Source organism: Hevea brasiliensis, chromosome 6 (genome assembly GCF_030052815.1).
Source record: "Hevea brasiliensis isolate MT/VB/25A 57/8 chromosome 6, ASM3005281v1, whole genome shotgun sequence".
Classification (NCBI taxonomy): domain Eukaryota; kingdom Viridiplantae; phylum Streptophyta; class Magnoliopsida; order Malpighiales; family Euphorbiaceae; genus Hevea; species Hevea brasiliensis.
The window spans coordinates 2,571,213-2,585,919 of NC_079498.1; the positions used below are offsets into that span (position 1 = coordinate 2,571,213).

The following is a 14,707-nucleotide window of genomic DNA, read 5'->3' on the forward strand; positions in this document are numbered from 1 at the left end:
TATGACCTTGAATAACAGATTTTTAAATTATGTTTTTTTGATGTGTCACTTGTCAGATTAAAAAAATTATGTTTTCTTTCGGCTAACTTGTCATGTCGAACAAAAAATAATTAATTAAAAATAATATTTTAAATTAATTTTTCACCCATTCTTCTCTCACTTGTTCTAATTCAGATTGCACTGAAACTACAGCCATATATAATTTATTTACTACAGTCATATATAATTTATTTACTCGAAGCTATTAATTGAGAAAATATAATTTTTTTTAATTTGATAAATATCACATTAGTATAAATAATCTATAATTTGGCTACTAAAATTCATTAAGAATTTATGTTCCTTAAATTAAAGATTAGAAATTTTATGTTACAAATTGAAATTTATATATCTTATTATTACATACCTCTAAGTTGAGGCATCATTTATGTAATTTACCTCTTTTGTGTGCTAGCTGAGTAATACTTGAGTTTAAGTTTAACCAAAGTTGAAATAATCAAATTTGTGATGTATAATCCACATGAAAATAATTATTTTGTGAATAAGATAAGTTAAAATGTAATGTCTCAAGAGAGACGTTGATTAGTGTCGCCAAAGCGGACGGAACGTCGTTATAATGACGTTTTAGCGATGATAATAACGACGTTAAGTTTACATCGGTAATGCGAAAAGCCTGAAATTTTCGTCTTTGCGTTGGGCAAATGGTGTCGTTTTTCATTGTACGTCGCTTTATTTTAATTTATATAAAAAAATAATTATTATAAAAAAAATAAAAATTCAAGAAGAATATACTAAAGTAAATTACTTTATCAAAATTTTATTATTTTAATAGCAATACAATAAAAAAAAAATTCATGTGTGTAATAATAATTTTTAAAAAAAAAAAATTTATAATTTATTTTATTCTAAAATTTTTTTTATATATAATTAAATGTTAGTTGGAAATCGAACTTGAAATCTTATAATGCTGAATGATTAAAAGTGTGGAATAACTTTTGAAGTATAGCCATTAATTTTCTTCTCTGATGACGAGCCTTCCTTCCCACAAAAATATAGCTAAAAACAAAGAGCTCCTTTAATGGAGGATGCTAAATTAAAGTAAGTAAAATGAATAAATTCAAAGAAAAAGAATAAATATAGTAACAAAAAGAAGGGAATTAATTAATTTTATTGGAAATAGCATATCATCATGTGTATGCAATTAATATCCTTAATATCTAATCTAGCTTCCCCCTCCTCGTTTTGCTGCTAATTCTTGTCAACTTTCTAACTAGATAGCACTGCAGGCGATTGTGTTATGGCACTTATCATCTTTATTGTAATGCAGGGCTCATCCACTGGAACCTGTAATAATTCAACCAAACCAAAAATAAAAGAAAATAATTATCAGAAGATGGGAATCCCTGTTTAATTTTTTAGATTTTTTAAAAATATTCTCTCTTTGTCAGTGATCTGATGGGTCTATCTATCCATCTATATTCTCTTCTGATCTGGTTTCTACAGATATCAGTCGTATTTTCACCATCAATGTTCACTCTATAAATAAAAAATTCTATCTCCAACGTCATGCATACAATAATACAAGTACAAAACAGTTGCATGCATGTAAATTTAGATGATGTCATTCTCTTTTTCTTCCTTTTCTTTTCTATCCTGGCGTTTTCCTTTTCAAATTTCATTGTCTTCATCCAGTTTGCTGGTGCTAATATCCTTTTCACTATAATGGGTCAAGCTTAATTCATTCCAAAAGCAAACTCAACGAAAGGATTAGAAACTCAGAGAATATAACATTTTTGAAAGACTCAACATGGAGAGGCTCCAATATCATTTTAAGAAGAATGTCTAATTCACCTCTAAAAGATAGGTGAAAGAGAAAGAAATACTCCATTCCAGATCCATGTGGAATAATAATGGAGAAACACTCAATGCACTTGATGTATTAATGCATGGCCCCATTATATAAGTATGATGGAATCATCAGAATGTGGCAGTAATAATGGTGTAATCATGATATTAGAGAATATTTTGAGTTGAGACAGACTGACAGTGATGACACACAAAACTAAAGCATCGATATCATGATAAGATAAAAAGAGAGGAAAAAAAAAGGGATTCTGTTTATGATGTGAATATAATTTCTGACTTACAAAATGGCCAGCTCCAAGAATCCAATAGAAGTGTAAATTCTTGTATGACTTGGTGAATCCTCTAACAAGCCTGTCTTTACCACAAAATAAAGGAATTCTGTCCTTGCTTTGAAAGTTCTGCAGCCCTTCCCACCTAAAAAATGACACAGAATTAATTAATAAATGGAAATTTACAATTTGGTCCTTAGGTTTTACTCTATATTACATTTTAGTCTCTAGATTTTGAGAAGTTAATCATTTAGTCCCTCAGTTTTGTACTATATTACGCATTAAACTCTGAATTTTGATAAATGAATTATTTAGTCTCTTTAATTTTAAAAATAGAATAATTTAGTCCCTACAATTTTAATATTTACAACAATTTTATCCATCGATGAAAAAATTAAATTATTTTATATATTAAAATTACAAGGACTAAAATGGGATATAGTAAAAAATTTAGGGACTAAATAATTAATTTTTAAAAATTAAAGAACTAAAATATAATATAGTTGAGCCTAAATAATTAAAATTTTAAAATTTAAGGATCAAAGTATACTATAGGGTAAAACCTAAAGGCCAAATTATAAAATTTCCATTAATAAATCCATTTACCTTTCAATATTAAAAAAAAAAAAGAAAGATTAAACTCTTACTTAAGCTTCTCAACCCATGCTTCCGTCCCCTTTGTTGCACAAATCAGATCAAGCTACAACAACCCAATTTATTTTGTTTTAAATAAAGAAATAATGTGATTATATGATAATAATTGTAATAATACTTAAGAGATATCAAATGTTAATCCATATCTCATACCTGCCCATTATATATAGTCACATTTATCCCTTTAGCTAAAAGCTCATCAACCTGCCAAATATCAAAATTTAATGGATTTATATAGTAAGATTAAGGCTTGTTTGACATTAGATTTCTGAATTAACAAAAAAAGTGCTTTTTATATTCTAGCTGTTAAAAAAAATAATTTGAAAAAATTATTTTATTATTTAAAAGAACTTATTACTAGAATATACAAATTTAATTTTAAATTAATTTTTAATACTTTTAATTAATATATTTGAAAAGTGTTTTTTTAAAAGCAATTTTAATAGTAATATCAGCCTTTAATATAAAAATGGTAAAATTTATATATCATAAAATAATTAAAGATTTTATTTAAACTTAATTTATCGTGATTTAAGATATAAAATACATGATAAAATTAATATATAAAATAAACAAAATGTGCTTATGATAGATCAAATTTACACAAATACTGTTCATATATATATATATATTAAATACTAAAAAATTTTCTAAAAAAATAGTTATTATTGTATTAAAACTCTCATTTTAAATGCTAATTTTATTAAATAATACCTCTTTAATTCTTGCTTTCATAAAATCACCTGCCAATGCATCAAAAACTAAACCATCCTGTTGACCGAATCTGTAAACAAAACAATCATATACTTCAATTTATTTTTTTTTAATAAACATCAACAATTAATTAATTAATTAATTAATTGAGGGAGAAGATAAATTACGTGATATCATGAGGGATAATCTTGAGTTTCTTTCTAATTATACTTATAAAATCACTTTCTTCATCATCATTATCACTATCACCTGGAATAGACCTCATAGAATTTAGATATTTAGAGTATTTCTTCAATGCAATTTCCTTAGATAATTGCCTTGTTCTTGAAGCTGCCATGGATGATGAATCAGATACTGCATCAGCCATCATAAAATTATAAAAATCCTGCAACCCATAAAGGAAAAATGCTTGAATTTAAATAAACATTTTTTTTTTAATTTTTTTCTGAAGTAAACTTGATTAAAACGTAATTAACCAAGAAAAGCAGTACCACATTGCCGCTTCTTTGGACTATCAAATTTTCAAGTTCACTCCAAGAACCCGTTGCATTAACATAGAGACCTTCTCTGATTTGTTGCTTAATCTTCTGGGCCACACTGTTGATTAATTAAAATGGGTTTGTTAGATAACAACAACAATCAAACCCTGCTGTCACAGTATATAAAACTAGTTCTAGAATTTTGATCATCAAGAAAGAAGAAATCAAGACCTGTCTACAATCTCAAAATCTTTCTTGTCTAGCCGCGATATATCTTTCAGAAGAGGACCCCATGAAAGCTACAATATTAAGATCATGATTATAATTTACAACTATTCCTGGAAGCAAAAGCTATAATGCAAATAAGATCACTTACCACAAAATCTTCAGGAGAAATCCAACTGTCACCCAATGCCACTCCTAATTAAGTTACCAAGAATTCATCACCAGAAAGTAAAGAATTCATTACCAAGAATTTAAAGTAAATAAATTCTGCCTGTTGAAGATTGTTCACAAGCAATTACCTCCAAGATTAAGATTCAATTTCCCTGCTTCAATGGCTTTTAGAGCAGACAGTGCAAGAGTGACTGCATATTTTCCTCCATAAGACTCTGCAACAATGTACAGAGGACTCTTTTGCAGGCTCTTATTTCTATTAAAAATCTTCTGCAACATTATAGTTAAATCAGCTGCTGCCTCCACATCACTTTTCACCAACAGTTCTTTGTCCTCCACGAAACTGAATCCTGTTCCAACTGGATTGTCCTACATTTTTTTTTATCAAAATTGAAATCCCATTAATGCTAAAGAAAATCAAGAAATTTAGAGCATAATTTTGATTATAGCTTTACTTACTACAAACAAGAGATCAGCTACTTGAAGCCATGTAGAATTTCGAGGTTTAAAATCAATGTCCAATGGACCAACCTCCTGGAAATTCCCTATAGAAACACCTGATGCACCCTATATTACCAATCAAAATAATTCAATAAAATGACAAAAAAAAAAGGCCAAAATTCAATACAGAGAATGATCTACAGAGAAAATAGATATCTGGGTTTCCATCAAAGAAGCAATTCATTGCTTTATGATAAACAGATTACTCACAGGTCCTCCCTGTAGCCAGAGAATGATAGGCCATGGCTTGGAGGGATTCTCAACTCTGTTTGGACTTCTATAAAGCCACCAAAACATGTGTGCTTCTGTTTTATCACAATTCAAACATATTTAAGCTTCAAAACAATTGAAAATTTTCAAAAAAAGGAAATAATAATCATATAGAACATTTTGCTTACTGGGTCTGACTCGAGCATATCCCCATTCTTCTAATCCATCTTTTGTTTTTCCAGCAATGGCTATTCCTCCATGAAGCAGAGGATTCAAGAGGAGAAGAGAGAGGGAAAAGAGAAGAAAGTTTTCCATTTAAAAAAGAACAGAGACCGACACTCACTTCACAGCTTGGTCAGAATCATGCAACTATTGAAGAAAACATACACACAAAAGCAAACAAAATTGATGATTAAAGAAGCTTTTTTCTTTAATTCCAGCTCTGAATCTCAGACAGAATTTATAAAAAAAAAAAAAAACAAATGCAGGTAAATACAAGCTAATGATCTAATATTCACCCAAAAAGAATAAAGAAAGACTGAAAAGGAATTTAAAAAGATGGAAAAAAAAAAAAGTATGCTCACTGGTTTTGCTAAGGTTGGATGTAAACATGCAGCAAAAACAAAGGCGGCTATAAAGGAGAGGAGTTTCTAAACCGTACGACACATGATGAAGCCTAATTTCACTTGACCGTCGCAAAAACGGCAATTAACAACAAAAAAATGAATAAAGAGCTTGCAAATTCTATGACTGTTAGCTCAGTATCATCACCGGCAATTTAGTTTTTATCTTATCTCCATGATTGTGTGATTTATGTTGCTAGGCTGTCACATCTTAAATTTGAGTTGTACTCAATTGAGAAAAAAAAATTCTATAACTCACAATTAGATAAATGGAAAGTGTTTTGAATTTGAATTTTAAATAAGATGAATTATATATAAAAAAAATAGTTGAATATATAAATTTATATTTTAATTTTATAAAAGAATATCTCAATTCATCTCATGAGACGACTCAATTCCTGTAAGAGAAATATTTATAAAAATTGAGATGTGTTATAACATATTTTAAAAATTTAAAATATCACGCGATTATCCTTTTTTATAATAAAGTTCAGGCATGAAATGGTGGAAAGGAAAACCATATACATCCCAGATGCTATGAAAGGTAGGTGACACACTGTGGGTGACACAAATGTAACCAAAACATCAAATTTGCTAAAATATTTAGCTTCACATGGTGGGTCTTTGCTTGCTGCTTCTGCAAAAGGAAAAGGGTGTCTGATTTGTTTTGGAATATTAAAAAATGGTACATTTTTCTCTCTCTTTCAAATATTTCACTATGCAATCACCTACTCTCTTAAAAAAAATTATATATATTTTGATCCATGTTAAACAATTACATGATCATAAAAAGATAATGTGAATAATTAGGAAAAGTCAATGAATTGATTAATATTTATATAAAAGTATGATTTGTCCTTTACTGATAATATACCATATATATTTTATTTCTTATTATAAAAAATAAAAATGAATGAAATATATTATTTAAAACTTTGTATCTTTTAAGATTTTATATTCATAAACATATTCTCAACAACCAAACAAATTTTTTTAATACTACTTTATTTTATCTCTTTTTATATTTTTTTAATATATTTAAGTATTCTCGAGCCAACCAACTCCCACACTGAGCTTGAATCTTCTTCCAAGCGATTTTTGAGACGAATTTCCTCATATCGATTTGATGCATTCAGAATAAATAATTATAAATTGCTCACAACAAAGTTAAACTCTAATTAGCTAGAAAGGAGAACTCTCAAATCTCCTTCTTATCAATTGGATTAACTTTGTTGTGGTATTTTTTTTTTTAATTTAATTATATTGTAGTTTTTTTTATATATATTTTTGGGTATCAATTAAAATATTTGCCTTTGGAGCATCTGAAGAAGATCCCAAGAAAATGAAATAAAGGAAAGGACCCTACTGGGGAAACCTTTTCAAAAGTGCAAGGGGTCTTTCTCATGTGGTCTACTATTTTGTTTTCACTTTAATGTGCCTGTTTTTTTTGGCCACCATTAAATGTGCCTAATTTATTAGCTGCGAATTGAGGAATTCAAATTCAGATATGAAAAATTTTCAGAACTCTGTTTGTTTCATTCGTATTTTTCAGTGTTTGGAAGCACTCAGTAAAATTAGTTAATGAAAAATATTTTTTCTATCGAAGGAAAATTAATTCATTTTTAAGGAAAACGACTTTCATTTTTCAAAATAGGAAATCATTTTATATTTTTTAAACTTTGAAAATCTTATTAAAATTTTATTAAAATGTGAATACACTTATACATATATGAAATAAATAAATATTATTAATTTAACATTACAACCAAATAACAAAAAATATTTTTATAAAAAATATTTTATATATAAAAGTTATTTTTTATGAAACAAAGTGTAAGAGTCTGTTTAAAATTATAAGTAAGAAATTTTAAAAATCATAAAAAATTATTTATTATAAAACTTTTATAATTAAAATATATAAAAAATACTAAATGAACTTTTATAATTAAAATATATCCAAAAAACTAAGTGGGTTAGTTAACAAGCACTGATAATGAGAATCGAGAATGAGAAAATAAGATTAAATTATACATACTTGACAATCTTCATCCCATGTATATATGGCATTAATTAGACTCCCATTAGAATTAGGATTATGAGTTGTGATAGGAGATATCTCCGAATATCTCGATCATGTGAGTATCTCGGAATTCTATACGAGAGAGGGAGATCTCCCCTTCTTTATCTAGGTGTCTTGACGTCCATTTAATACTTGGGCGATGGATCGTCTCTCGAGCTAGTTTTATGGGGCGAGTAGCACCACTAAGATTGTTTATATACAAATTATATCAAACATGATATTTGTAGTGCTCATATTTACAGTTAAGAAAAATAATAAACTATTTAAATCAAGGAATTTAATAAGAATGGTCAATTAAAAATAAAATAATAATGGGAAAAATAAATTATTTCTTATCTAAAAAGAAAACAATCTATTTGATCCAGCCAGTCTATATATATATATATATATCATTGCCTCTGCTGTGTGTGAGTTTGTCCTACTGTGTACTGGTTTTGCTTGTTGAATCAGCTTTTGTATAGTGTATTTTTCTCACTCCATTTCTTCTTGACTTCATGTTCGGTGTCATTATTTGTGAACAATTCTCCTTGTCTTTCCTCTGCAGAAGCTGCTGCTGCTGGCGACTCTGTGATTACCCCCACCATGTTTAATGCTATGCAGGGTTGGTCTACTGGTACCTGCACCCATATAAAAAAAAGCACTCAATTGCTTGATATATACAACCAATGATGAGCTTTTTATTTGGGTATGCTTGGTTTGATAAGTACATTGTAAGTGTTAAAAATCGAAAATTTTAGCTTTTTATAATATATTAATATTCACCACTTGAATTTTAAAAATTATTTTTATCAAATTTGATTAATTTATTTACCTTTTGACTGATTGAAATCCTAAAAATAAATAAATTACAAAGAAAAAGCATACTAATTAAGCAATTAGTTGTAAATTAATGCTTAAAAAACAACAACAATATCACTAAATAATTTAGTTTTAAAATCACTAAAATGGAAGATTTCAAGAACTTCCTTTCTGCAGATCAATGATAATCAAGACTTTATCACTTAAAAAATAAAAATATCGATCTACCAACAAACACCCAGCTGGCCAATCATGGCATCATAGCTTAGCTAGCTATGCCAGTGATGATTACATTACCATTAAGACAATTTATTACTATTATTTAATATTCTAGATTATGATCAATTCAATAGAGCTGTAATCACACTTCTCTTAATCATAAGGAGAATCATTGCAATCTAAATCGAACACTTATAAAGATCTGATTGATTACCATCCCTAATGATTACAGATCACATGATATGACAGAATTGCAATGTTTGATGTGAAGAAATATAAGTTTTGTTCACTTACAAAATGGCCAGCTCCAAGAATCCAATAAAAATGGAAGTTTTTGTAAGATTTGGTAAATCCTCTTGTGAGAATATCATCACCACAGTAAAGAGGGGTTCTGCCCATCTTCAAGAAGGTGGGAAGCCCTTCCCACCTGATAATTAAAACATAAATAAATTACTCTAATTAAAGATGACCAAAAAAAAAATAATATTCATTAGTAATTAAATAGGGGTGTTATGAGTTCAAATTTAAATCTTCTATTACTTGAGTTTTTGAACCCATGCTTGAGTGCCCTTGGTTGCACATATCAAATCAAGCTACAATAAAAAAAAATATATTGTTAGAAATTAATTAAAAAAAGTTAAAATTATAGAATTATGTTTTATATTTTGCCAATCAAATGATTTTATTAAAAATTAATAATATAATAACAAAGTGTTTATCTTACAATTTAGTAAATTAAAATTTTAAATATTGAAAATTTAAAATAAAGACAAAAACAAAGAGAGAAAATGTTATTGTACATGGGTGGTCTAGACTCTAGTGGAGACAAATTCATTCTTAGGGCTTATTTGGTATTGCTGTTAAAAAAATTATTTTTTTAAATATTTTATTTAGACAGTATTAAAAAATGATTTAAAATTAATTTGATAAGTTGTAGTTATAAGAATACTAAAATAATAAAATAATTTTTTTTTCAAACTATTTTTTTTAACAGCATTTAAAATAGTATTTTTATTCATAAAAGCAGTTTAGATCCTCCAAATTCAACGCCAAACAGGCACTTGAATGCTTATCTTTAGCTACCATATAGTTATTGTCAATATTCACTTTATTTGACAATATTATCTGTTTTAATATCTGTTAACTATTTTAGTAACAATTAATAATTTCTAGCTGTTTATACAGTGATTTAAAGTAAAAGTGTTTGATAAAAATAGCTGCTAAACGTAAATCTATTTGCATCATTTTGTTGATTCTAATTAAAATGCTCACTCAATCTCTAAGTACTAATATAAATATTATACTACCAAATAATATAAATAAAAGAGATAGTGTCTTGATTAGGGTCAAACACTAAATGTTATCTTAAAAACTATTACAGAAGATAATTAGAGGGTAAAAGGAATTCTTACTTGCCCATTGTATACAGTCACATTCACCCCTTTAGCTACAAGCTCATCCACCTACCAGCACATAAAGAAATGACTCAATCAATGAAGTGTAAATTTATTCAAATTTCTCTTTATAAAATGTGAATTCCAATTAATTGTCATTTAGGGGCAAGAAATTTTTAGTTTGAACTGAATTGTCATGCTTTGGAAATTTGGTTTGGTTTATCAAGTAATTTGGTTTAATTCAATTCAAAATTTATAAAAATATATGTATATAATTTATTTATTTCAATTCGATTCAAAAAAGGTAAAAAATTGAACTAAAAACTTAATATTTTCATGATTAGAAATAGAATTACTACTCCATAAGCAAAATTTGATTTCAACTGAATTTTTGAATCAAACCGTCCTATTTCAAAATTTTAATTTATTAGGTAATTTAATTTGATTTTATTTTGATTTGAGATTTTGTTAAATTTTAATTTATTTCATAAATATTCAGTTTTTTTTTTTATTTTTTTCGATTCAATTCGCTTTTGTAAAAATTATTAGTACCTCATTAATCCTTGGCCTCATGAAATCACCTGCCAGATTAGTGAACACTTCACCTGCCTGTCCTCCCCAGCTGTAAACACCAAGTTTATCCTTCTAATGGTAGACTATTTATCATTAAGCAAGATAATTACTTAAAGGAGAAGAAAATCATACCTGATGTTATTTGGAATAATCTTTAGCTTCTGTTTAATTACACCATTCATCAAGCTATCGATATCACCATCACCATCAGGAGATGACCTCAAGGAGCTAAGGTATCTGATATACCTCTTCATTGCTCTTCCTTGTGATAATTCTGCTGCTGTTAGAGATACTGGGTCCATTCCAGAATCTAAAAGAAAATTATAGAAATCCTGAATATGCCAGAAATGACACAAAATTAAGTTCTTATATGGTAAGAATTGAAATTGAAATTTTTTTTATGTTTATAGGATTATAGGTACCACTGAATTGCTGCTTCTGCTAATTGCTCCCTCAAGTTCAGCCCAAGAATCTGTTGCAGAAACATACTGACCGTCGCGGATTTGCTGCTTAATCTTCTCTGCTAGACTGTTTTACAATGGGATTTGTTAGATAATGAAGGAAGTTCTATTCTTAAGATTGATTATTATTTATCTAGCTAGTTTTGATCTAGAAATTAATGAACATTATAGACCTGTTTGCCTTCTCAACACCATTGTTATCTAGTCTTGAGACATCTTTGAGAAGAGGACCCCATGAAAGCTGGAAAAATTAGAATTAAATCTTAGAATATTAAGAAAATTGCAGAACTTCGATTACAAATGTGCTTGATTAATACTGAACTTACCACAAAATCTTCTGGGGAGATCCAAGAATCACCCAATACCACTCCTGAACATTGAAGAGTAATTTAGAATATCATAATATAATCATGATTATATAGTAATTAAAGAGAATTGAATAACAAGAAATTACCTCCAAGTTTAGCCTTTAATTTGCCTGCTTCTATAGCTTTATGAGCTGACAATCCAAGGGTTACTGCAAATTTGCCTCCATAAGACTCTGCCACTATATACAAAGGACTTTTCTGCAGACTCACGTTTCTGTTAAATATTTCCTCCAACAATGTGGTTAAATCAGTTGCTGCCTCTTCATCAGTTTTCACAAATAAATTTGATTCTTCCACAAAACTGTATCCTGTACCTACTGGATTATCCTGCATCATGTCCAAGAAAAACATATTAATAAATAAAATAAAATTTATGATTAAGGAGAGTTAAGAAGCTGAATTACCACAAACAAGAGATCAGCCATTCTTAGCCATGTTGAATTTCTTGGCTTTAGATTGACATCCAGTGGCCCAATTTCTTCAAAATTCCCTAAACCAACACCTGATGCTCCCTGTTTTAAATAAAAAAAAAATAACCGAGAAAGTAAATAAAGAACTAATCATAAGCTTGGAAAATGAATAAAGTACCAAATATTGAAACATACAGGTCCACCCTGCAACCAAAGAATGACTGGCCATGGCTTGGATGGATTTTCAACTCTGTAAGGACTTTTATAAAGCCACCAAAACATGTGTGCCTCTGTTTAATTCAACACAAGCCAAGATGAACACATTTCCATTAACAATTCTGTTTCAAAGCGTATAAAAAAAACAAGCACAAGGAAATGTAAACTATATATATACAGTCGTTGCTTACTAGGTCTCACTTCTACATATCCCCAAGATTCTGATCCATCCTGGGTTCTTGCAGTTGTGGCAATCCCTTCTTGAAGCAGAAAAACCAAGAACACAACACACACAACAAGAACACAAAACTTTCCCATCCAAAAAAGGAGAACGGCTAGATACCCACTTCAAAGATTCAATAGAATCATGTAGTGGCAGAAAAGAATAACAACTATATATAAACAGAAAGGATGGTTGAAGTGAAGCTTTCTTTGTTTCTATCTGCAACAGAAATAAGCAAAATATGGCAAGTTATTTCTGAGAATATGTTTCTGTGAAGGCAAGTTGTTTAAAGATTGTACATTACAATCAACCGTGAAAGGGAAAAAAAAAATTTGTTTATTTAACGTATTTGGATCACACATGAGAATTGAGAAAGAGTATGATTGAAAAGAAAAGATGTGGATTTTTTAACTGATGTGAGGAAGTAGAGATTGCGTGAAGGATGGTATTTAGTTTTGTCTTGTTAGTGTTGAGAGGGAAAACCGGAAAATTATATAATGAAACCGATGTATCTGTATATGTAAAATGATTTCACTTTTATTTGTGGTGAATTTTATATGGCTCCCATTATGATAGTAAAAAATTAATGTATGTATAATAATTTTTCTATATTGAAAGCTTTTTATATAATATTTTATGAGATTTAGACAATTGTTTGCTTAAATTTTTTTTTTAAAGAATGAGTTATAATTTTTTATATATTTTCTAAATAGTTGTAATATATAATTATAATATAATTTAATTTTTTAAATACAATCTTTAATTAATTTGATTTTTCATATTCAAATAATAAAAATGTATTAATTACTAAACATAATTATCATTTATTATGAGATTTTCTAATTTTTAATTTGAAAAGTTCAATGACAATAAAATTAAGACATATATTTTTTTAATTTAATTTTTTTAATTTTTAAATGAAAATCAAAATCGTTTAATGAAATATTTTTAAACATATTTATTGTAATTAAATTTAATATTTAATAGTTGATGATTTGTCAATTCAAGACGTTTAATTTCAAAAATAATGAACATTATCAAGACTCTTCAATTATTGCCACAATTAAAAGTCTAATTTTTTTAAAAATATATGCTCAAAATTAGAACCAAGCATAGAGAATATTTGAATTTTTGTGATAAATTAATTATTAAATTTTCTTTTAAACATGTTTAATTATTAAAGGTAATATCTATGCATTATTTTTTTTTTTTAAAGAGAAAAGTCAACATTAAATTTTTTTTATATTTTCTAAACAGCTGTAATATATAATTACTAAATATAATTATCATACATTATCATGTTACTTAATTTTTAATTTGAAAACTTCAATAACAGTAAAATCAAAACTCATATTTACTTTGAAAGAAAATTAATACTTAAAAGTTTTCTCTTTCCCTTTTATATATTTAATAAATTTTAATTTATTTTAATATTATTTTATTTTATTATATTAAAATGATTTAATAACAATAATAACAAGAATAATAATTATTATTATCATAAATAAATAATAACTTATGACCGTTAAGACTATTGTTCTTAAAGTAATGCTAACTTTTTTTATCAAAATTTATTGCCAAGATTTTAGAGTTTTAATATTTTAAATAGTAATATTAAAATTATTTTAATTAAAAAAATAATTTTTTTAATTAATAACAATTTAATGACCTAATTAAATCTATATGAATTTTTTCTATCTCTTAGGACAGTACAGGTATTCCCACTAATATGTTATATATTTAATGGGAAGTTTCAGGGGTGTGTTTGGATGGGAGAATTTGAAATATAAAATTTAAATTTGATAAAATTATATTTTGTTCAATTGATTAGAATTATGAATATATATTAAACTTTATAAGCATGAATAACATGTTATTTAAGTGTGAATTTAAATAATTTATAAAATAATATTATTTCAAATCATCATTAAAAGTTCTTAAAATGTACAGTGAATTAATGATATTATTTAAAATTTATAATTTATTAATAATTTGTACTAAAATTAAACCCAAATCAAATGTCAGTATCCAAATTTTTAATGATATTGTGAAATTAATGTAGATAGTTTCATATTGCAAACTCACAGCCCCAAATTAATCCAAATTATCTCTAATCCAGTATGACATATATTAAATTTTAAATTTAATAAATTATAATAAATATATTAAAATTTTGAAAATGATTAAAATTAAAATAATTTCTCAAGTTGCTTGAATTGGTCCCAGCTGGCTTTCAATGTCAGCCTATATGGA

The 14,707-nt window shown here is 27.2% G+C and overlaps 1 protein-coding gene across 4 annotated transcripts; it reads right to left on the minus strand.

Moving 5' to 3' along the window:
* Positions 1 to 1,089: 1,089 nt before the first annotated feature.
* LOC110648512 (serine carboxypeptidase-like 51) lies at positions 1,090 to 12,747 on the minus strand. Of its 4 annotated transcripts, none has more exons than XM_058148201.1 (13): positions 12,423 to 12,708; positions 5,090 to 5,184; positions 4,838 to 4,945; positions 4,507 to 4,747; positions 4,359 to 4,402; positions 4,214 to 4,281; positions 3,995 to 4,100; positions 3,671 to 3,888; positions 3,504 to 3,573; positions 2,943 to 2,993; positions 2,783 to 2,835; positions 2,148 to 2,280; positions 1,090 to 1,344 (listed from the first exon to the last, which is right to left on the minus strand). In XM_058148201.1, exons 1-13 carry the CDS (start codon positions 12,547 to 12,549, stop codon positions 1,267 to 1,269), a joined length of 1,392 nt encoding a protein of 463 aa, XP_058004184.1. In that variant the 5' UTR covers positions 12,550 to 12,708; the 3' UTR covers positions 1,090 to 1,266. The 4 variants fall into 4 exon arrangements, with proteins under 4 accessions (XP_058004184.1, XP_021658458.2, XP_021658459.2 ...); XM_021802766.2 differs by lacking the exon at positions 12,423 to 12,708 and adding an exon at positions 5,278 to 5,780; XM_021802767.2 differs by lacking the exons at positions 1,090 to 1,344; positions 2,148 to 2,280; positions 2,783 to 2,835; ... (7 more) ...; positions 4,838 to 4,945; positions 5,090 to 5,184 and adding exons at positions 8,176 to 8,409; positions 9,104 to 9,236; positions 9,350 to 9,402; ... (7 more) ...; positions 12,010 to 12,117; positions 12,211 to 12,305 and having other exon boundaries at positions 12,423 to 12,747.
* Between the last annotated feature and the right edge of the window lie 1,960 nt (positions 12,748 to 14,707).

Coding starts and splice junctions, on each gene's coding strand:
- LOC110648512 (XM_021802767.2), bottom strand. CDS start 12,549: ATGGGAAAGTTTTGTGTTCTTGTTGTGTGTGTTGTGTTCTTGGTTTTT. Junction 11,608..11,691: donor ATTAAAGGCTAAACTTGGAG/GTAATTTCTTGT, acceptor TTCAATGTTCAG/GAGTGGTATTGGGTGATTCT. Junction 11,109..11,198: donor GCAGAAGCAGCAATTCAGTG/GTACCTATAATC, acceptor TGGCATATTCAG/GATTTCTATAATTTTCTTTT.